The sequence below is a fragment of the Apteryx rowi genome, unplaced genomic scaffold (assembly GCF_003343035.1).
Source record: "Apteryx rowi isolate R43461 unplaced genomic scaffold, aptRow1 scaffold_15, whole genome shotgun sequence".
Taxonomy (NCBI): Eukaryota; Metazoa; Chordata; class Aves; order Apterygiformes; family Apterygidae; genus Apteryx; species Apteryx rowi.
The window spans coordinates 4,886,384-4,910,886 of record NW_020447752.1 but is presented as its reverse complement, the minus strand read 5'-3'; the positions used below and the strand labels follow the sequence as shown (position 1 = coordinate 4,910,886).

The following is a 24,503-nucleotide window of genomic DNA, read 5'->3' as shown; positions in this document are numbered from 1 at the left end:
ATACAGGAAGAATTAAAATTACTGCAAATGGCTTAAATGGTCTATCCAGAAATCTAGAAAAAGAATGGGGCCCTCATACCATTTCCAGAGAAATGTCAACATCCCTGCAGGTCATCAGACAGCTATTTTTCATCAGAAAAACAGCTCCACATTACTTCAAGATCACTGGTTCCATAAGAGAGAAACACTCTTAAAAATCTACTGTTACAAGACTTTATATGTCTCTTATAACAGTGCAAGCACAGCTAACAGTTTTGAAGAATCATTTCCAATACTGCAAAACATTTTCTTGCCTCACACAAGGACTCTAAGAATAAAATTCATCTACTGGTCAAGCTTTGGGAAATCCACAAACAAACTTCAAATGATATGCCTCAAAAAATATTAAAATAGAATCCATAGTTTTAAGATAAACAAGAATACAACTGAATAATAAAATAAAAGCAAAAGTCTGAGGTTTTGTGTGAGATATAGAGAGATACAGATAGAAGTCTGTAGACAAATCAGAAGTAGTACATTTTCCTTCTTTAATTCTAGCTAAATGGAGGGCAGTTGTACATACCTGCTTGGTTTGAGCTTCACTGGGTTGGGCCTGGGTGGTGGTGGAGGGGAGCTGTAGATCTCTTCAATAAGTTTTCTAGTAACCTTTTGTTTTGGCAATGTTTGTGCTTCATAATGAGTCATTCTGTTTTCCACTCCAATCAGATCAAAAAGAGACAGGTCTGATTCCTAACGAGCATTGTAAAATACGATTTATTATTTTATGTGATGATACATACAATTAAGTACTCTCCATTTTCTATGCTGAATTTGAAATAAATGCTGTAAGTTTAAAAAGAAACTATTAACTACTAGCAAAAACTGTCTAGAAGTTTTGGAAACACATCTTAGGCTGGTAGACCCATTTTAAGCATCAGAATAGATAGAAACAGAATTGAAATCACTAGTCAGTCTTACAGAACTCAATGCAACTCACCATTTTACAATTCTTCATATACCATAATTTCCAAAGAACCAGGTTGAACTCTTAGAATGCATTTGTTGTCTATGGAACTTGAATGCCAAACTAAAAAGCATCCATACACATTTGAGAGTAGAAAAATACTAAAGATGGAAAATAAGAACAGCCAAAAATTTTGGCTCATCTGCTCTGTCATTCATCCTTCTCTTTAATGAAATTATTTCTTTTTGTTTACCCCAAAGAGGGGGAACATTAACGATAGTACAAATAGCAGTACTTCAAATGAATTAACAGAAGTGTACTAATTAATTAACTAAAGTGTACTAAAAGGTCCTGCTCTCATTAGCTACCAAAAGCAGAACAAAAATTACAGAGCCTGGTAAATATGCTCTGTGCTACCCAGAGTGGTTTTGGTGTAGGAAAAATCCTTCAGACATGAGTATGAGGCAAAGCAAAGCTAGTTTCTCCTTGACCACATAGTTCATGAAAAATTACTGACTACAAACCACTTGAAAACCTCAAATTACTATCAAGAAAAAGAGATTCAGAAAGTATGCACTTGGTATGTATGGCTGCGGAATATTGCATTCTTTCTATTTATAAACTTCAGATAGACTGATGATGTATCATAAAATAATATTAAATACTGAAATTCTACAAGGGCATTAAGAAAAAATAGTTTTCTTTTTACTCACCTTCCAAATATCCTTTTCTAGGGCATTCAGTACCAGAGACGCCGTTCTATATTCCAGTGTTTCTGATACAAAAGAGGTACTTGAAAGCCGAGGATTTATCAGATCAGGGTGATTACAAATCCTTTGCAGCTGCATCAGGACATGCAGGACACTGACAAAGTGCCCACTTTTGAGGGCTTCTTGGGTTCTATCAAATAATTTGTACAGAAATACATCAATTTAAGCACAGCTTTTATAAAACCATAAAGAGACGCCCTTAAATTGGCAAGGTGAGAATCTGAAGTGCAGTGTGTTATGCAAAAATCTTCATACATGCTTAGGTTTTATATAGGTCTTTCCAGAGTATCTTAAGTAGCACTGTAGTAAATACAAATTTGGAAACACAAAACTTAGGGACCAGTGCTATCCTAAAGTCTGATACAACCTAACCAGCTTCCTATCCTCCACACACATTTTTTTGTTTCTGTTTCATCCCTCCACCTATCACAAACCACTTGATACCACAGGTAAAGGAGGGGGACGACACTTTAGGTTTTATGTAATAAAGAACACCTTTACAAATCCTATAACAAAATAATGACAAAATTGACCATTATAACTTGATTTAAAGGTTCTAGAGTTAAATGTATATGTTTGCCATTAGGCTCATAACAACACTAGCTTGTAATTTTAGTTTACAATGTAATCATATTCTATTCACTAGTCATGATGGAAAAATTCAGAAAAACATTAAAACGCTCCCAATCATGACAATCGTTTATCATCTTGCTTAAGCACCAAAAATGAGGGCGCTTTTCATCTATTGTTTTAATTCCTTACCCTGGTTGCAATATGACATCTTCATACATAGCTTTTTGTCGACTGGAAAGACGACACTTTAGCACATGTTCATATTTCTTTGTTAGCTGCTTTTCAACATCTCTCTTTGATCTTCGCAAAATAAATGGCTGAATCATCTAAAACATTTCATAATTGAGAAAAAAAACCTCTCACTTCAAAGATGCAGTTTTACAAGAGGAAGCTAAACCCACTCACATCTAAATGCATTTAATATGATAAACCTCATATACGATATGTAATTACATTGCTACGCACACCATTGTGTAAGTGTTATTTGTTCTTTAATTTCTGCATGCCATGCTTCAAAATCTAAGCCATGTATTATTTTTAAAAGAAATCTCTATCTATACTCTTCTGTCCAAACTGACCAAAGCAGTAAGGAAGCCCAATAATTTTGAGTTAAACCACTTTTTATTTTAATAAATCAGTCATGTTTAACCACTGTAGTAGGGAAGATGAGAAAAAATAACAACATACTCTGTGTAACCTGATGACCAGTTTATGGCAATAATCCTGGTTTTCCTCATTAGCTGCTCTTACTGGAAAATCTAGATAAGGTCTGGAAATTCCTGGAATCAGAAAATGTACCATGGTCCACAGCTCCATCAATGTGTTATGCAAAGGAGTGTCTATCAGAAGCAAACGATGCTGACTGTGAATAATAAAAGAAGATTTTTAACCAATATAGCACCTAGATAGCATCATTATGAAAAGGAGACGAATATTCAAACACTACATTTACTGTAGTTTTAGGACTGTCAGATACACAGAAGAAATAAGAAGTAGTGTTAAAAAAATTAAATCTAGAATAGGTATCTTTTTAATTTTTAATATGCTATCAAGCTAGCTTCTTCATTGCAAAGTATCACAACATATAAGGGGATCTTTTTGGAAGCACACAGTATCAGCGAAGAAGAGTTCTAGTGGTATGTTAGTTGCAAGCATGAAATGCTGAGCATGCCTCCGAATCCTGACTTTCAACTGAAGGTAGCTCTAGTTAGTGAGCATTGGTAAATAGCACAGGAATTTGGGCAACCCAAATGTGAGTTTTCATACAGTTCTCTTGAACAGGAAAACTGATAGGACACGAAGAAAAAAACAAACAAACAAAAAAACCCCCACTTCCAATAGCAAAATGCTCTACTCCATACCTTCGGAGACTGAAAAGTGCCTCCCAGTGTTTCTCCGTCATGTTCTTTATTTGTTGCATTTCATCTACTATTAAGTATTTCCAGCGCATTTTCATAAATGCTGGGTGGCCTTTGAACAGCTGTTTGTAGGAAGTGATACACACATTAAAGCTGTTGGGTTCCATCCATTCCTACAGAAAAAGAAAGAAAGAGTTAGATAGAAAAGCTAATGCAGAACTCTCAAGTATCTTACAACCTGCTAATTATTAATTAGGAACAGAAAAATATTATGATCCAAAGCACTTTAAAAGACAGTCTTGGTCTCTGAATTACAGTCAGTTCAGAAAGCAAGCTAAGTATTGTATGTATTGCTCAAGACCAAGAGAGTTCCAAAAACACCAGAAATCCGGAAACTGACAGATGTGAATCTCTGCAAAGCAACCTACAGTATTAAAAACTTCTTATAGCAGGATATAAGGAACACAAAGATAAATGCAGCTTAAGGGAAGATTCTCACCATCCAAAATGCAAAATACAGCAGTGTAAAAGTTACAAAATACAGTACCTGTCTCTTTGCCCTAAGTTCTCTTTGGCTACCAAAGTAGAGAAGAATTTTCAACCCTGGGCACCAGCGTTTCAGTTCCAGCTCCCACTTCAATATGTTACAGCTCCGTACAACAACAAGATGAGGACCCCAGTTACCTACAGAAGGTAAAACACAGCAGTTAGCAATAGAAAGAGACTCATGATAATTCATGAGACTTGTCTTCTCTCCTGATTTTTTAAGTGCAGTGTACTAAATTCATTGTTAAAAGTGAGACCCAGTAACAACACAAATAGAACTATTTTAATGACTAATCTATTCTGTCATTTTACAGACCCAAAGTACAACTTGTGTACCTAATAACTAATTTTCCCCCAATTACACCAACTGGTTGAATAAAAGATATTCCACACCTCCACAACAAGCTTTGCTTTACTTATATTGTCAAAGCAATCTGGCTACAACAGTACCAATGATACTTGAGATGACATACAAGGCACAGATGTCCAGCTGCTTATATTCAATCCTTGAATTTAACCACCTGGGGCCATCTGGTCATTAAACAATTGGGGAAGATTTTTTATATTTTTTATACTAGTGAACTGGGGCTTCTGAAGGACTTTGTCACCTAGAAGGTAACAGAAGATTGATCAAACAGTATACTTAGCAGGAAGGCACCCTTATGTCACATTTAATATAAGAAGGTTTTTCTAACATAATCGTATTGTGTATGCTAACTAAAGTCTGACAAAAATCAACAGAAAAAACTGACCCAAGGCTACGATTCACAAAGATAACGCTGGCCCAGCACCTGTCTAAAATTGTGAGAGGTAAATTAAGTTACCTTCATTACAAGCTAAGTGTGCGAAAAAGGCGATCACTTGCACCGTTTTGCCAAGCCCAGCCTCATCTGCCAGAATGCCATTGAGATTCTTCTTGTAGAGCTTTGCTAACCAGTCAAGCCCAATCTTTTGATATTCTCTGAGAGGCCCATACAAAAGGGATGGAGTATTATATTTTACCTGTAACGAGAATGAATTGATACTTTTTTTCTGATTTAAACTCAAGGACTGTGTCATAAAGTGTACCTATTTTACAGTTCAGTAACTAGAAAAATATTTATTGTTAATTTGTTCTTAAAATCTGCCAAATCACAGGAAGGCATTCTTTATGTAGAAATAAACACACAGAGTAGCAGGAAATAAGGAGTTTTACCGCTGTTGTTATCCTTGAGCTGCCTTTAGGTAACAGCATTTCTGCTGCAGCAGCAACTTCTGATATGTCTCGCATATGTTTCTTTGGGGGACTGGATCTGTCTATACCCTTGTACTGGTCAATGCTGAGAAGTGAGTCTATGAGGACAACTTCCTTCTGAGGACTCTCCCTGTCAGAGATATGGTCTTCCATTTCTATGAGAGAGAAAAATTACACTGGTATTTTAAATAAACATAAGGTTACAAACTAGTTACACAAAGGAATTGAGATGGCTAGAATTCAGATAGGGATCTAAAAGGAGGTAGCTAACTTTTAAAAATATGAAATGAAAATAGCTTAAACACAGGAACACATTCTGGATATTCAACACTAGCCAGGCTAACAGGATCATTAGTTTTTTACAACTTCTAGGGAGGTCCTCTCATATTTCCTAAAATCTACCCTCAAATCTACAATTCTTTCATCATGTTAGTATAGAACAGATGGCAACTGTGTAATATTAGCTAGCAATGAAGTATGCCACTTTATTCAGTGTAGAGAGGCTCTTCTATGGCTCAGTACCGTTCCTGAGACTCTCTCACACATCATGACTTTAAGACAGGCAAATATTATCCTCTTTTCACACATTGAGAAATGAAAGAAAAGGAAGAAATTCTTCACAGATGATTGTCCAAAAATATTTAGCAATATCAGGAATAAATCTAATTTTTCTAACACTCATTCCAAATACTTAAGCCAGAAAGCCACCGTACTTTCCATTTGTTCTTGTACAGAACATTGTTCTGCACTTAAAAGTTAGAATAATTTAAAATGTGATTTGCTCAGTGTTTTTTTTCCTCTAGTACAAACTGTCTTTGTAAAAGAGGCTCTAACATCAGTCAATTTATTTCACCCTATATGTCAGCACCTTCTTCTAAACAAAAAATAACTTACCTTCTTCACTGCTATCCTCTTCACTGTCGGGCTTAGGCTGGGGCCAGTGAAAATTTTCTGCAAAGGCACCTTCGTACATCTTTAGTAAATCATCCAAAGGCAATTCAGCTAGAAATCATTAAAGCAAATAAGTTTAAAAATATCAAAACCTTGTTACCATCAATACCAATGTTTTTAACCTCATGACATCCATGACTATTACATAACACACTAGTCCTCTATGCAGAAGTTAATTGAAGAGGTAATTATTAGTTGGAGGATGACAATATTTATTTAAAGATCTGGATTATGGAGAACACTTGCATTACACTGAGACTTGCAGCATGACTGAGTAGTCTGCTCATCCAGCTTGCTTTCTACTGTATTATAAACTCACTATATAAACCCACAGTAAGGTAGTGGTTGGAAAGGTTGGGGCATCAAATCCAACTGAGTGGCTGAATGACAATCAAAGACTTCAAAGTCTCTAATCGGAGTAGTACCTCAAACCTACCACAGAATCTCCACGATCGCTTGCTTAGTCTGTTGAGGCAGAAATGTACAAGCTGTTGTTGACCAATCAATCAGGAAACACCCTCATTAGGAACTTGGCTGACTAGCCAAGAGTTATAATGCTTCCAACTGTCCAGTTGGCTGCAGCCACTAAGCTGCCAAACAGACCAAACAATCGGATTTGGAAACTGAATACTGATTGCCGAGCAGGCCTAGCTTAATGGGAACCCTGCCACTAAAAATCAGCAAGGTTTTTACCATGATAACTGAAACAATCCCTACGGGATACTTTGCATACATCAAGCTCTGCATAGCAGTTGTTGCTATGTTGCTAATGGAAGAGGACTGCTAGCCAGAGCACTGTTGTCCCTAAAAGCCCCTTTCCTTTCAAGTATTTATACCTCCAAGATCAGCACTTCAGGGCCCTTTCAAACTTATCAGGTGTACCACAAAACCCTGAGATACTCAAAACAGTTGATACAATTTTCATGTTTCCTCACACATCCCTAACTGGGAAGAAGCAGCACTGCTCACAATCAGAGTTCTGATGAAACTCATTACGCTGACAGACAAGTACCACCACTTGGTCAATCTGATACACTTTTTTTTTTAAATGTTTATCATGGGCACATAGAACTTAGGTTGGGAGTCTTCTGGTGTGAGGTTTTAAAGTACGATGCATGGAGAAATACTTTTTCTCAAGCCACATTGCTTGACAACTAGTTAAGTATATGAACTGCTTTACAAAGTACAGATATCCATCATCATCCCATAAACTAACTGTTACAACTTCCTGTACAGAAAAAAGAAAAATACAGATTATGTGACTGAACATCTGAATGCATTCAGCTTTTCATCTGATAACCCCATTCACAAATACAATAACTGCTATGTGTTTTCACATGTTATTTCAGAGCCCACAAAGAAGCAGCAAGCTGCATGCCTACCTTCTTTGGCTAGGTTAGACAATTCAGTTTGATGGTTTATATTTCCCTCTTTAGCTTCTTGTTCTTCAATTGTTTCTTCTTCATCTTCAACTAAAATCAAAACAAATGCTAACTGTGGCATTCAAATTACACAATAATTCAGAAAGTTTGTAACCCCCCAAACCATACCAGCATAGGACATTATGAAAGTTAGTAGGATTCAAACAGCATGAGATACATGGAAAACAAGAAAATCTGAGAGAAGCTCTACCTAGGTCTTAAAGACAAGTGAAAGCACTCATGCCTCAGGACAAAGGCAGTCTTGAAGTGTTAAGGGTTAGTTGACAATGGTCCCCAGAGATAGATTATTTTGGAGCTATAAACTGAGAATTTTTTTTTAGTCAGAAATATGACATACAAATCATCACAAGAAAGTCACTAAAGCAGATGGATTATCCAGTCTGAAAGCGTCAGAAAAACATTTAAGATTATTAGTAAGGTTTGAGAAACAAAGGAATGAGGAGAGAAAGAATCAAAATCTACCAACAATGATGGGAGTTTGTTTCCAGTGAAAATTTCATTTTCCTTAGTCTACTATCCAATCTCTCAAAAAAGTGGATGAGGGTTGATATTAGGTTTGCAAAAAGTATTTGGTACATGCAGTAAAGAACTGAAAATCAATGGTTTCAGGATTTTATTACATAACTCACATACCGCACTATGGACACACCATTTTGAAAAGCGATTTACCTTCCTCATCAGTCAAAGATGTGCTTGCCTTTCTTTTCCTTCCAGATGATGACGTACCCTAGCATTAAATATTTGAAATGTTTAAAATCATAGAACACAAAGCTAGGGATTTTTTGTTTTTTTAAAGAAAGCAACAGGTGCCTTGCAATGACAGCAGCTAACAGACACTTAATTGTCTATCAGCATTTTCCCAGTCATGGAAATAAAACAAAAAAAGGTATCTTGGACTACATTTACAATATCTATGTTTAAACCAATAATCTTTCCCCCCCCTTTTGTTTTTAAACTCTCATCTTTAGTATGAAAGACAAAGAATAAGATTTTTGACTGTGCAATCTGAACGGTGTCAAGCCTAGGTAAAACATGTGTGACTTCAGCAAGATCAAAACTATGCAAATTCATTTTGGAATTGGAGCATATCTGTTCTGCTTTACCTAATGACCTACCAGCTGCTGTCAACCTGAACTAGCAATACCATGTGAAAAAGCGCAGTGCTGCTCAGCCTGATCATCTCAGGTTCAGAAGAACTACAGCTGCATTAATGACTCTCAGCAAGACATTTTAGCTTGGTTCAGTTATACAGATGTGGATCCTCTGCTTCTGTATTGAAGGTGGTTTGCAATCAGCCACTTCAAGTGTCTGTAGCCCAAATTAGTCCGCTCCAGTGTGGCACAGAATAATAACACAAACTTTCCTTTAAAAGTAGTACTGAGGTACAGAACTTTTATCCAAACTGGAATCAAGGACCAAGTCTTCACTAGTCAATAAAAAAGTGATATGGCATAGGCTTGTGCACTGGCCTACAATTGTTCACTCTCAACTGTAGCATGGTTTGGCCAGTACAAATTAACACTCTCACAGACAGTACTAGGCCACGGTTTGGCTGATAACACATGCTAAAGCTCGTTCCTAACAGGCAATTCAGATGCAGGCATTCTGCTTCGTGAGAGGCGAGCATTTCAGCAAGTGGACATCAGCTGTGCAATGGCAAATGGCTCAGGGCCACAGAACAGTCCCTGGCTTGTTTTCTTCCAATCGCACAAATGTAGCCAAGAAGTCCTAGCGCACACTTCATCTAAGGCAAAGGACATTTAAGTTTCATTCAGTTTGATTCATTCTGCAACATATACCTACGTACCACAGAAGGTAAACCATGACATAGGCTGCAGAACAGCTGAAAATGAGCTTTCATGCCTCACAAAGTTTATCCTTGGCTACAGTAGAATAAATTCCTGCCTGAAACAAAGTCTGGCAATTAATTTATGAAGTTTGTGGTCTTACAACCTTAGAATGACTGATTCAAAATCACTGAATAATTATGAACTCTTCCTTTAAAAGGCACGTGTCAACCACAACACACTTCCCCAATTCACTGTTAAAGATTATGGTTCATAACCAAAAATAATGATATTTGTGCTAATGACTATAAGTTCAGTTGTCATTAACTGCATCAAAATCTGCTTATCATCGCTGTGTATTTAAGGAACATATTAATTTAAATTAATCCGATGTTTTTAAGAAACAAAGACTTACCATTTCACTTTCTCTTTCCAATAAAAGGTCTTCTGTAGGTTTTGCATCCTTACCTGGAAAATTATTATACTTGATGCATGCATTAGTTACTTAGCAATTTTATATTTCTTAAGTTAACTTTTGATTGCATCCAACAGAAAACACAAGAACCATTAACAAAATCTAACAGAAAAACAAAAAAAATCACAACTCATAGCTCACATCTGTTCAGAATCTGTTATTAGCATCTATCAGTTCTATTGCCAATAAGATGAAACCCCAATGTAGTGAAATTATACAGAACAAAGGCACAGGAATTTATACTGGATTTCTTATGAAATGAAATACAATTACCTTTCTTTGAAATTTTCTTTAAATTCAAAGCTTTTTTCCTTTTCTCTTGAAATTCAATTTGCAGTTTTATTTCAACAACCTAAAATGTAAATAAAGTTTAATAAAGCATTTACATTTTATAAATAAAATACTGAAGATAAAAAAGCAGTGACCTACACAAATATTAAAGAGCCAGCATTTTACCTGTTCGATGTTAGACCAGAAGTATTCTATTTCTCTAGCAATTGATGCAGCAATTCGCCTTAGTTTATTTTGTTCTTCCTTTTTAGCTCGCTCTTCATTAAGTTTCTTTTCTTCATGATAACGAGCCACAGTTCTTACCATCTAAAATGCCGTCAGAAAGGCTGAATTAGGTTACCTCAATATATAGAACATCATGTTTCTTAAGATTATATTAGGTAGCAGTAGTTAGCTGTTGACCAAAGTTTTAATACATCTAGCACTTATCTCCAGTGTGTCTAATTCCTACCATGTCAGTAAAACAACAGACAGGAAAAACAAAGGGAAAAAGAAAGTACAGGAAATATAACTAAGCAATCCAGCAGGGAACTCTTAATTCACTGTTCTCTCTCAATACAAGAATTAGAGAAAATCTACTGAAATTAGCAGCAACCATATAAAAGAAAACCTTTTTCAGACAATACATATTAAGCTTAGAAATCACATCTCGATATGTCAGAGACCAAAGGTAAAATGAGTTCAAAAAGAGAGCACATACATGAATGAAAGACAGGTCCATCAGTGACTGTTAAAAACTGATTCAATTGCAACTGGTAGCTCAGGAGATCCCTAAAATGTTGACTTCCAGAAGTTTGAAGGATACTGCCAGGGGAAGGATCATTCCATATTTGCCCTGCGCCTATTTCTCCTATTCTTAAAAACCCACCATTTGTCACAAATAAAGTACTTCAAATCCAGATTCAAATTATTTTCAAAATGCAGATCTGCATTCACAAAATAATACATCTATTTTAATATTATGCTTCTAAGGAAAAGAGTCTGAATTTGCAGCGCTTTGGGATATACAACAGAAAACAAAATGGCAAATTAAACTAACGATCTTCAGTTCTCTTCACTTCCCAAAGTTGGTCAACAAATGTTTCAAAAGAAAGTGAAAGATTGCCGGAATCCATAGCAAACCCTTGTTTAATATATGTAAACAGATTTTACATATTTCATCTCAAACCAACCCAATTTTCATTCCATCACTAAGTTAATTATGCCCACTCTGTTGCTCTCTTCCCCTACAGAAACAGTTCTATACCTTGCTTCCACTGCTGCCCCTAGAACTCTCTGGTTTCTCCTTCATCTTCTTCTGAGACAAACAGAAGAACTACACAGAGAATCACACCCAATGGAAATGATTTATGAAATTCTATATTTACTTTTCATTGAGGGGAGTAAGTGATACGTGAGACAGCCATGATGGCCATCATTTTTAAATATGAGTTAACATACATACTGAGACCCCTAAATAAGTTATTTTATTTCAAGAGGAACAAAATCCACAAAACCCCAAACTATTATTTGCATCTGAAATCAACACAATTATCAATTCAGTGCCAAATGCTAGATTATCCAAAGCTAAAAAAGGCTTCTCCATTAAGTTAAAAATCAGTGCTTTATACTCTCATCACTTTTTTGCATAGAAAAAACTGTTTAAACAGTTTTGGTACAAAGTTGAATGACACCAAGATTAATTGTTTTGATTCAAAATGATGTGTTTTTCAAGTACCTTCTTAGCAGTTGCCATCTTCCACTTCCTCTCTTGAGCAAAATCAGTTGCCATCCACTGCATTTCTTCCAGCAAATAATCCCAGTGAGATTTGGGTCTTGGGGCCTCTTGGAGTTTAGGAAGTCGCCTCAGGGACCATAAACCTTCCTTCCTCAGTTCTGCTATTCGCTGATGGATTTGATTTTCCTTTAAAAAAAAAAAAAGTACATACCATTACAAAGAAGCTATGTGATGCACCTGCAATAGTAGCCAAATATAGAAACAATATTTGCTCCAACTTCATCAAAATAATTGAGAGCAAAAAAAGTGTAACAACATGACACATGCATTATACAAATCAAGTCTGAATATTGTATCAATGTAGGAATTACCAGACTAAATTCAACTTATGCATAAAGAGAATCACAGTCCTTTAACATGTATTACAAAAAGTACCTTGTTAAATAAAAGAATGAAGAGGTTCACTGGACAGCACAAAAAGCAAGGTACAAGACACACGTAAAATGCAATCAAATAATTCTTTTTTTTATAAATTGAAATTGCAGTTGTATTCATCCACAGAGAAACACAGAAGAGAATAAAGACATCTTCATTACTAACACTTCTTAATTTTTAGAAAAAACAAGTTCTCTATGAAGTTCCCGTTAAATAAGCAAAACAACATGTCTCCAGTTTATTATAAATATAAATAAGGCTGCAGCTGCCTTGAATGACTAGATAGAATCAATATAGTAGAAAGAGAAAGCATACAACTCTGAAGATTTATCAGTCTTATTAGCATTTGCGACTTTAACTTCTTTGAACTTTTCTTTAACTTCTTCTGCATAAAAGCAAAACCCAGTAAGTAAAACAACTTCTAAAACGTCATACACAGAAAACATCCCATCTTCATAACTCAAACATGTAACTTATCTGTGTGTTAACTGTTTATAAGTTCCCCCCGCCAAAAAAAGAAAGAATCTTACCAGCTTTACTTGCTCAGCAAGCTTGTCTTGAGAGTTGTCCTGTGGTAATACTGCTGCATTCTGAGCTGGACTTTGTGTTTTAGGTGCTGCTGCTACTGCTAAGCCTGGTGGTTTTGAGGCAATAGGAGATAATGACTTGTTAGTTGCTGGAGATGTTCTGTTTGTTTGTACTGGATATGCAGAAGGCGGCGTTGTGCCTGAGATGGTTGCTGGCGCAATGGATGAGGTAGGCGGTAGCGTATTTGCCGTAAGTCTCTGAGAAGACTGAGCAGGATCTGCAGATGGTCGTGTCAGAGTCACAGTCTGCCCAAGAAACACATTTGTTAGTGATGAGTTTCGCGTTCGATACTGTCTTAGCCTGCATTACAGCAGAATGCAATGCTGACCTAACTTTAATTCAGTAAAAAAATTTACACCTGCATTTTTGTAAGGAAAGGATTTTTGTTTGTAGGCTATGTCTAAGTGTGTTTGTCCAGTAGAGTTAAAAAAACATTAGAATCTTTCACATGTCTTCAGGAAGATAATATTGGTATATTTTACTGTGCATTGAAATAGACATATTTTTACCCCAAAAAAGCTCATATACCTGTTGCTGCATTGTAGCTTGTGGCTGTGACACTTGGTTTGGTGTCTGTCCTTGTACGTGGATTGCTGGCGGCACCTGCTGCTGAAGTGGTGCTGGAAGTGGAGCAGAAGTCAGGGGTACACCTTGGGGCTGGATCTTCACCTGAATCTGGGGCTGAGCTGGAGATTCCACTATCTGTGGTTGCTGCTGCGAAAGCTGCAGTGCAGCTGGGAGAGATGTCATGGGGACATTCGCGGGTTGCAGTCGCCCTGGCAGCTGCGGTGGTGGTGTATGCAAACTTGCTGCATTCTGCACCGGAGGACCTTTAGATGGGTCGTACTGTTGTTGACTCTGTTTCTGTCCAGTTAGCTGTACAGTTTGAGGAGCGGGAGGCATCCCACCTACAAAGCAAGAGAAAACACACACACAGATGAAATTAAAAGGTCCAGTGCTCTTTACTAGTATAATGAGGAAGTCAACTGCAAGTAGACTGATTTGTTACTTACTTTGCCACAAGACACCATCACTTGAAAATACCACATCACAATCACAAAGTAAATCACCATTACAATAAACAGCAAAGTTTTTCATGCACAGGACTACAACTAAAATTTGGAGCACAGCTATTATAAAAAACGTGTCATTAAATGTCTTCTGAGTTTCCTATATTTAAAAAGAAAAGGAGTGAAGAGCTAACAGGAATTTAACCTGAAATAACAGCATCAAGTCTAAATAACATTTAGTTATTAATACATTCACTCTAACATATGCTCTAAAACCTAGCATGACTACTGAATAAAAAAAATTGTCATGTATGTTGCAGATTAGGAGGTTTCCTTTTCACAAACCATTGGCTCAGTTCCAGGATTCTCAGATTAACCATTCTGCATCAGCACCTGTGACGTATTTCCATGCCCACATGCACCTTTGGAGCCCGTCACTCAGCTCCTTAAACAAACCAGGCATTGCATACCAAGTATTAATTTACATGGAGAAGTATGTGGTGGGGCTAGGATCTTGGAAGGCTGGAAGCCCAAGTTTCTAGTCCCATCACTAACATCTCCTTGTTAAATTAATGTGCAATTGGCATGTGGTGACACAGTACCTTGTGCCGTTGGCATTAGCTGTTGAAGAGGAACTCCTGAAGCCACACCCGGATGCTGAAAAACCATCCCATGACGGCCCACTTCAATTCGTGGTCTCTTAGACGAATCTGTGATATTCAAATTCCATTTATGGCATGGTATAATGGAATGGGTTCAGTTTTACAAAGCAAACTACTACACATGATTTCAACATCAGCTCAGAAAGCTACGACTACTATGCATGTGTAGCATTTATGAAGAACATGCTCCAAGGGCAGAGTCCCTTTAACTTCAAGTTGGCCATCTCCAATCTTCTTAGCTAGAATAACCAATCTAACAATGTTTCTATGCTTGCCAAATCCAGTCCTATGTATTGTGAGCGGAGTGCACTCTTCACACAGCACCATTCACAATAGATAGTGCTAACGATCTGGCAGTTTCCAAGGTGAGGCAAAACTGTATTTCAAGAGTTAGTGAACAGTGGGCTTCGTTAACTGTTTGGAAAAAAAAACAAAACAAAACAAATTAAACTGAAAATCTGCTTGAGAGGAACATACCTGCTGGCACAAGTGCTTGTCTCTTAAGAGCTTCAATTTCTATGGTGCTCACAGTCCCCGTAACAGGAGTTACTGTATGTGTTTGCTATTGGAAAAAGAAAAGAAATCACAGAAGTTCAATATGTGAGTAGTCTAGCACAACATTTAAGTTACAAACAGATGTAAAGAGGCCACTGGAGAACGAATTCTTCAAAACAGTTGTATAATGAAGAAAATAAGACTGATCCAGTATCTGCTAGAAATTTTGTGCCCATATTGCACTGATACTTTTCCTTCAGTTTAAGTTTCAAAACAGCAACTAAATTGATGAAGCTAATTATATATAATACACATTTGAATTTTTTTTTAAATTGTATCAAATCCAAGAAAACATAGCATGTAAAAAAGTAAACTTGGTCAAAAGTTTTGTGATTTTTTTCTATAAATGGAAGTTTTCATTAATGTATTACTCTTCATCATTTGCCTAATGCTTCAATGATGTCATAACAACATATTCGTATAGCATACAGCTGCAATAAAAAGCTGACATGACAGAAATTAAACATTGTGGCTTCATTACAGGATTAAATGGAAGGGAAATTAGATGAGGAAAGAGCATTTATATCAAAACTAACTGTATCAAAACTAACGAGGTACAAAAATAAGAAATAAGAGTCAAAACATTTGTGAAAGATAATCCTTTTCATTCTGTGTAAAACATCAGTAACACAGAAATTAATTCTCATCTTGAAGACAGTTTAAGCTTACGCAAGAGCCTCCACCATTGTCACTCTCACGATAGAGTTCTATGGGAGTTAGCATTGAAATACTTCAGGAAAAATTGCTAAGACTCAAAACATGAAATAAAAGAATCTCAGCCAAGTTACAAGTTCCAATTCCAGTTTTGCAGATGCTAGACTTGTACTTGTTTGCACAGCAAGCAAAAAAAGTACGAAGAAATAACTTTATGTTGAGAAACAATCTTCCTAAAAAGCTACTGTCACCTCAGAACACATTAGAACTTACTACACATTTTGCCTGAGGATAAATGTCACACAACTATGAATTAACAAGCCTGGAAGAGCACTATGAATACTGTGATGGAAAAGAAATCACAGGGATTTGATTCAGCAAGTTGAAATCTTATTCTGTAGGATTATGCAGTGCATTAAAACTTTTTGAAATACTACAATTAATACTGGCAAAGATGGCAGAACCTAGACAATTCTTTCAATACCAGATTCAGATGGCAGATTTAGATAAAGGATTTTTTAAGCAGATGAGTTCGGATATATGATGATTTCCATGCTCTTTGGGCCCTCAGCACTACTAGCAAGTACTTAACAATGTTTGGCAGTGTTTGTACAAGCCCAGCTCTCTTCAGTAAGTTTTGAAGTCCTATTTTTAAATCCTCCTCAATACCTAGCCATGCTATATCCAATACTCCACAATGAAACTTAGTATGAGGAAAATAAGGGCTATCAATAGAAAGGGCTTAAAAGATTCTATTAGAAAATACAAAGAAGGCCTTTACGTAAGTCCAAGCCAATGAGCTGATTTACCACTCAAGTTCTCTAAGTGCAATTTGCTGTTGGTAAGAGCCTCCACAACATACATGTACAGTGAAGTTTTTCCAAAAGTCTTGTGAAAACTTATTATGACAACAGCTTTTGTATCATTAAACATGTCCCTAGCAAAGACAGCAATTTCCCCCAAAAAACTTCTCACTTATTCACAGTTCCTTTATTCTCCATTTTTAATAGAAATTCTACCAATGTAAACTAAGCCTAAGTAAACACCACTCTACACTGAAATAAACTGTAGTAGTCACAACTACATCTTCAGTGTTTCTTCAAACAATATTAATAGACAGACATCCTCACCTAAAATGACTGGGTTTAAAACATTTCTTTTTGAGCAGAATACATCTCATACCATTCAGATTGCATCAACAGCTAAGAATAACAAAATTTAATACTTTTGCTGCTGTGAGGGCATTTGCGGTGATTCTAGTGATACAGCTATACTGTTAAGATACGAATTTTAGTTTTAAGAATATTTGACCCATATTCATCCTCAATGGTCAGCAGTTCACTGTCATATCACACTCAATATGAATTAAGCTTTCAAATTTTTTTTCTCCCAAAGCAGACATGCAGCATATTTTATGTCTAATAGCCAACATCTGGCAGAGCATCATACACAGGCATTTACAGAATTATTCAAAATAACTTCACAAAAACATGTTTTATATAACACTTCTGAATTAATTAACAAACCCAGCTTATTTGCTGTTTGCATCAAATGCCTTCTGGGACATCAGTCTAAGAAGATATGTTCTCCAAACTGCTTCCAGTGCCATTTATTTCATCTGCACTTTTACTCTGGATGATTGTATTCTCACAGTTTCAGGCTACAGCTCCACTTTAGGATTTCTGACTAACATTTTCTTAAGCCTCCCACTTGTCTGCATTATCATCACCTAATTTAGGCTAGACACTTCAAAGAGCAAAGATGATATGTTTTTATAAATTGCATTCACATACCACAAGGTATGTGGTAGGACTAAAACTGTCCTAAGTTTAATTAAAATAACAGTTTTCTGGAGGTCATGATTATGCGGCATGCCCACAAAAATCATCTTGAGTGCTGCACTTATGCACTCAAAATTGAATGACAATGCTGATCAGGATACACTACTTGTCTATAAGCAGTTACAAAGAGAAATATTTATGGAAACAGATGATGCTTCCTGTTAAAATTTTGTGCTAACAGCTATTATCCCAAGTACATAGAGTTTTGTATATGTCTAGTATGTACCTTCCAGTTTTTCTAAAACAGCTTTGAAATGCTGTAGTACTTTGGAAACTACTTTCATCATTGGTTTAGCTGGAACTTAATGATAAGCATAATCACTATAAGAAATAACCTGACACAATATTACATATTTTAAACAATTTAGATGAAGCCTGACTACCGAAGACTTCCAAAACAAGTCAGCACTGGCCATAACAAAGCTCTCGGTGCAAGTCCCTTTACTAAGCAACTCATTTGTAAAATACCATAATGAATAACCCATTTATAGTATATGGGAATACCATCAATTTTACATTGCTTTTAACTCTCCATTTTCCAAAAACTAGATGAAAGTAGTGCAGACTGTATGGCTTTTATGGTAGAGATCAGTAATTCACCCTGTATCATTTGTTATTTAAGTGTATGTAATTGAGCTAAAAGGTAAGCATTTTAGCTGTAGGGGAACTAGCGTATATTACTTCTCTGGATACATAAGCAATGGTGTCCCAGTAACACAGGGCTGGTGGTAGTTGCATACACCCATACTACCTTGAATCTAAAAGTTGCATCATCAGTGATCCACAAAAACAGTAACTGATTACCACATTCTCCCTTTGTTTTGTACATTGTTCCCTCATTCAAAAATTTGTAAAAAGTACCTATAAAATAAAAATAAGCACTTCAGTTTCTTCTTGCTATCATTTAAGGTAGAGCTAATGAAAAGGTGTTAGTTATTTAAAAAAACTGGCAGAGGCGTTATTGTTGTTATTTGAAATATTTCAGGGAAGGTAAAACCAATACCTTCTGCAGCCATACTCAAGACCTTTAATAAATAAAGAAAAAAAGAAAAGAAATTTAGAAGAAATCCACAGTTACAATGCCACAGACAAAAGAATCCACACTACCACTATGCAGAATGCACAAATGAACCAAATGCATTAGGGAAACAAAAGACAAACAAACCAAAGTGAAAACATTCAAGCTGAAAGTTAATGAAATAAGCCAGCAACTTTGAGACAGAGATTTAACTTCCTCAATGTTCCATTAACACTGATGCATTTTAAGATTGCAAAGATCTTCTTTGTTTTGTTAGATGATAAGGGATGGGCTCTTGGGAAAATTCTAATTTATCTAAGAAATACCAAATCTGAATGAAGAAAAAAAATCTGGGATGAAACTACATTTTTAGAACCATTGAAAAGTACCTGAAATGGTTGCTGCTGGGATGAAAAAGCAGCAGAAACATTTGGAGGAAGCTGGGTTGCTATAGCGACAGGAGTACCAGTCTGCCCATCCTTTCCTGTCACAACCTTTACCTGAGAGAAATATTTTGGGAAAAAAAAAAGGGAGAATCATTTTCTTTTTAAAAGTTTTTCTTCTTTTTCTTTTTTAAACTGTTCAACACACTTGTTTTTGACTGATGGCACCTCACTGAAGAGGGGATTATAAGTAAATGACCACCAGTGCAGCTTGGTTTGAACGCAGGCGATTTTTGAAGAGTTCTGTTTCACTTTTAGTAGCAGAACAGAGTAAGGCCTTGACTATCTATAGTGACCTCTCACCACTGGAAAGCTTTTCTTAAATCCAGTTCACATAAAAGCGTGGTTTAAGTTTAATGATTGTAGTTCCTAATGGACAACAAATTAGCATGACAGACAGTTTGAACTTAAGAGAGCCCCAACATTTAATTAAGCAATGAGCACAGCCACCATTCGCTCTCCCCCATTAATTCCCAAAGTGAACAACCTTTCCAGGCAAGGGATGAAGTGCATTGCTTTAGCAGAAAGTGATAAAGAGGGGGGAGGGGGAAATAAAAGAGAAGACGACAAAAAATACAAAGAAATAACATACTCAAAAGATGTCTTAATCTTTCAAAAGGATTCATCATTTGAAAACACTGAAACAACTTGTTGTTGCAGTCTGCAATATTTTCCAGCAGTTAAACTGACAAGCAGCTTTCACGAACAAGATGATCCATCACAAGAAACTGTTAAGTACAGCAAATTCAAAACCCACAAGACTGAGGGGCAGAGTCTCAACTGATGTAAATTGTAGTAGTACCACTGACTTCAATGAACCTATACAATTTACATCCACTAAAGATCTCAAAATTTGCATACTACAGTTAAAAATACCTGTTTTTCAGCTGACAAACATGCAAACCAACAAGAACACCTAAACAATCTGACAAAATACAAGCCAAGTGAAAAAAATATTGGATAGCCATTGTCAATAAATTATAACAGGCTAGTTTTTAAGTTCCTAGATATAGAAATAAACGATTCCTTTAAAATTATCAATAACTATCATAAACAGAACATATATTTTTTTTTTCCTCATAAAGAACTTCAGACCACAAAACAATGAACAAGTTAAACTCCAGCAGTTACACAGTTAATATTTCCTGCAAATTCCAACTGAAGATGTGACCACTAATGACTTACACCTAAGAGTCACCAATTTTCACTGAAGACACTGATTTATAACAGATATTTCAAAGCAATATGAGTTTCTTTACAGAACTTTTTTTTTTTTTTAATACAAAAAAGCAACTGCATACCCACACATTTCCACAAATTTTAAAAGGTATTTATGAGTGCCAAGTGGTGCTAATTCATCAGTTATATCAGCACTGTTGCAACCACTTACCATACAACTGGCACGCTCTGCACAAGAGAGGCACTGTTCCAGCACCCAAAGGGGTGCTGCGGGTCAAGACTAACATGAATGGGTACAAACATGAAGGAAAGCTGCACGGCATCTGTTTGCAGCAAGCTTATTTCAAGTCATTTGCCATTAATAAACAGTGGATTAAAGTAATTTAATTATTTTAAACCTCTGTGTAAATAACAGAAGTTAACTTTTTAATGTCCAGGCTATAAATGCTTTTTCTTTTTTTTTCTTTTTTTTTAAACCATTCAGGCTGCAATATATGCACAAGGTTCTAAGACGACCTAAATAAACTGATGCCTTACTGTGGATCCATATACATTATGATTCACATAATTAATGAGAATAAATAATTAGAATTCACAAGAGACAAATAAAGGTTTAACCTCTTATGAGACTTTTTGCTTTTTTTTTTTTTGGTTTGTGTATGACTAGTGAGTGAAATTTAATTTATGATACATAATCATTCTGATAGCTTAAAACAGCTTCCACAGCAATGCCAAACTTATTTATGTTTTATCTTACCTATTTCACATACGGGACTTGCATACTAAACTAGGACAACAAAAGCTCCTTGCACCTCTCTGAAGTACTTTGCTTTTAAATACATACATCTGATTGCATGCTCAAACCAACCTGTAAGATAACACTACCTAGCAAAACTGCATTCCCTCAAAGCATGCATTTAAAAAAACCCTGCAATACTACTTAAAGTAAAAATGATTTTTCAGATACTCTCATACTGTCTAATACTTCAGAATCCAGGTGCAACAACTTCCTCTACTATTTTATTTCAAAACATTAACCAAAAGATTTCTTACCTCATCATTGATAACCTCAGATTGTTCCTCCTCTTCCTCCTCCTCCAGATCCAAGTCATTTTGCCTAAGGTATGCTTGCAGTGGAACACAATGTTTCTTCTTAAAAGCTAAAAAGTCCATCATATTCCCTTGAAGATGTTGCAGGAAAAACAGTTCAATCAAACATTCCTTAAAAGTTTCCTTAAGCATTTCCATTTGCTTATGATGATGATCCAAACATTGTTTTCTCATCTGAGCAGTCTCTTGATTGGCAGGAGGAATCTCCTCCAACTTTTTGGGTTGTTTTTTCACTGCCGTATTAACTGTAGGAGCAAGAGGAAGATTTGACAGTCCCTGTGGTACCGTGGCCCGTGAAGGACTTGTGGGAGGAGGTGGTGATGTCATTCCAAATGCACTAGGTCCTCCAACTCCTGCTATTAATCCACCAGAAGTCCTGTCATAGCCAATGGGTCTACTCAGCTGCTGTCCTTGAAGCACTTGCTGCTGCTGCTGCATAAGTTGCCCTTGGATAATATTGCTGATTTGCGGAGGCAAGCTGGTAGTTGTAATATGACCTGGGCTAGTCAAAGATTGCATGTTTGCTCCACTAGCTACAGGACTTTGAGGACCCAGATGATGAATAGTGCCACCAGACTGTGAATGAGGTTGTGAAAGTCTGCGTTCTCTTACGGTAGCAGGCGTCCCAGAAGATGGAAGCTGTACTTGTGCTGCAGCTCCTTGAGCAATCTGTGCAATTCCTGGTCCTTCTTGATATACGAAGTGTCCACCATTTGAAGGACTCAAGCTGATTTGTCTCACAAGTACGCTAGCATCTACAAAACCTCTAGTGGGGCTCTGGCTGCACATACCCAGGCCAGGGCCTGGCGTACCCGCCCGAACACTCGGTAATGTTTGCACCGGCACAGGGCTCGGCTGTGTAGGGCTTTGAGACTGAACTTGTTGAGGCAGCGGTGATGTGACTTGAATATACGATGGGGATCCATGCTCAAACCGCCTCTGCTGAGGACTAAACTGAAAACTTGGTGATGTTGGATTTGGAATTGGCAAAGGGGTAAGTGTTATCTGCTGGTTTCCTGAAGCTACTGGTCCAACGTTTTGTAGCGTGATGTTCACATTCTGCCCAGCTACTGGACTTCTGCTCATTATAAACTGCTGTATTTGGTAACTGGGGGACTGTGGTGCAGATGGGCTTGCTGAAGGTGCAAAAGAAGCTGCAGGGGACTGGGGTAAATTTGTCTGTTGCTCCTCTCCCTCACTGCCTGTGAAGGATCTGGACCTCTGGAGCTGACGCTGAGCATTCTGAGGACCGTTACCATGGTGCATTATCACTGCTCTAGAGTTTTTACAGTATATTCTAAAGAAATATACAAAAACAGAAATTCAGGGAAGGTAAATACATTTCTGTAACTGAGAGAAACTATTAGAATACCTTCTAGTAGGAACTTAGTTATTCTGTCTTTGCAGTTACTTAGAAGTTTTACGTTATCAGTCAAGTTTTCTGAAATCCTCATCACCAGGAAAACTTACTTAAATCCCTCATACATTTCTCTAGCTAACAAAATGCTATTGAATAGTTTACAAATGATACATTCCTCTTAAGCAGTCAGACTGACTTTAAATGATTAAAAACACTTTTTCCTTTTCTGTGGAACTTCAAGAATGAAAAGTCTCCACTATCAAAAATACCTACTCCTTTTGTGCTCTTTATTCCCAATGTTTCAATGTTTTACCATTTAATACTATATTCTCCAAAACACAGCAGCTGCAAAAATGTAAAGTAGGTTTCATCAATAATAATGAAAAATATTATGAAAAGTGGACACAGACTACTCAACTTTATTATTCTAACTATTGAAGAAAATATAGATGTTGCATGAAAGATCTCTTTTCCAAATGATCTGGAAGTTTGAAAAAGTATTGTACATGATATTTAATTCTGCATTCTCTTTCCTTCAGAACACCAACACTTTAAAAAGATAAAAATCAATCCAAATCTGCATTTCATTTAAAATGCTGTTTATTGAGCCAAGCTATCCAGAGATTAGAAAGCACTCTGATTTTGAGGTTCAGTCACTTAGCAAAAAAAAAAAAAAAAAAGTCCATTAACATGCACTGACCAGCAGACACAGTGCTGGGTGTCACGCAGCAGCAAAAGAAAAAGGAAAATTGATTTTTCTCAAAATTTCTCTCATATTTTGAAAATAACTGTTCCTTGTCAGTATTTCAGGCCAAACACAGACACGTATGCTGCCATTTGCCCTTGCTTCTAACTACATTAACTCCCAACCCCTCGTCACAAGTGGCCAGAGGCAGTATATATCAACATCGCAGCACGAGCAGAAAGGCATGTGTGCAGTAATTGGATGTCCTGCTACTCTTCCGCTCCGCACAGTAAATCGCCACACAAATCTCTTCCCCTGTCCCGGGCTATCTGCGGCAATCTGTTCAAGCCCTGGGGACGGGGATATCCCTTTCCTGGCCGCAGGAAACGGTCCTCTCCCCAGGAAGGTGGGAAGCAGAGCAGCGCTGTCACACACGTGCTGTCTAACGGCAGAAGAGGAAAGGGGCTACGGGCGGGTGCAGGACCTCACGCTGCGGGACGGGGCCAGCCCGCACAAGGAGCCAAGCCCGTCTCCGGGCAGGTCTCACCTCTCCCGGCCCTCAGAGCTTAAACCAGCGCAGGGGGGAGGGAGAAAAATCCACTCCTTACAGGCACCTCTTCCGAAAGATTTAACAATGCTGCAATACTTAGTGGTGTGGTGACTCTTTCATGACACCGATACCAAATAATTAAGATCCAAATGATATCACCTATCGCTAGTAGCAAGGTCTTATTATTTTAATTGCCTGTACCTCGGCAACGTTTACGGCCCGGGTGAAAACACGTAATTACACGGTGATAGCGAAGCGTCGGCGGCGCGCTGCCTGCCCAGGGAGTCGGGAGCTCCTTTTGTGTGCGCAGAGGAGCCCGCCCCGCT

At 37.1% G+C, this 24,503-nt stretch overlaps 1 protein-coding gene across 15 annotated transcripts in view; it reads right to left on the bottom strand.

The window, feature by feature from the left end:
• EP400 (E1A binding protein p400) overlaps positions 1–24,455 on the bottom strand; it is a 50,473-nt gene extending 26,018 nt beyond the window's left edge. For 6 of the 15 annotated variants that reach the window (XM_026058739.1, XM_026058742.1, XM_026058753.1 and 3 more), the window contains exons 1-21: positions 24,379–24,444; positions 21,526–22,879; positions 15,260–15,344; positions 14,723–14,830; positions 13,639–14,018; positions 13,053–13,355; positions 12,088–12,273; positions 10,536–10,676; positions 10,353–10,431; positions 10,020–10,072; positions 8,487–8,544; positions 7,758–7,847; positions 6,319–6,426; positions 5,386–5,579; positions 5,015–5,192; positions 4,192–4,328; positions 3,648–3,817; positions 2,974–3,148; positions 2,476–2,612; positions 1,657–1,843; positions 563–729 (exon numbers count right to left, since the gene is read on the bottom strand). In XM_026058739.1, the coding sequence (XP_025914524.1) occupies positions 563–729; positions 1,657–1,843; positions 2,476–2,612; positions 2,974–3,148; positions 3,648–3,817; positions 4,192–4,328; positions 5,015–5,192; positions 5,386–5,579; positions 6,319–6,426; positions 7,758–7,847; positions 8,487–8,544; positions 10,020–10,072; positions 10,353–10,431; positions 10,536–10,676; positions 12,088–12,273; positions 13,053–13,355; positions 13,639–14,018; positions 14,723–14,830; positions 15,260–15,344; positions 21,526–22,848 (4,259 nt within the window). In that variant the 5' untranslated portion in view covers positions 22,849–22,879; positions 24,379–24,444. Of the gene's footprint in view, positions 1–562; positions 730–1,656; positions 1,844–2,475; positions 2,613–2,973; positions 3,149–3,647; positions 3,818–4,191; positions 4,329–5,014; positions 5,193–5,385; positions 5,580–6,318; positions 6,427–7,757; positions 7,848–8,486; positions 8,545–10,019; positions 10,073–10,352; positions 10,432–10,535; positions 10,677–12,087; positions 12,274–13,052; positions 13,356–13,638; positions 14,019–14,722; positions 14,831–15,259; positions 15,345–21,525; positions 22,880–24,378 lie in introns of all 15 variants that reach the window. The other 9 variants (XM_026058738.1, XM_026058745.1, XM_026058741.1 and 6 more) reach the window with 6 other exon arrangements.
• Between the last annotated feature and the right edge of the window lie 48 nt (positions 24,456–24,503).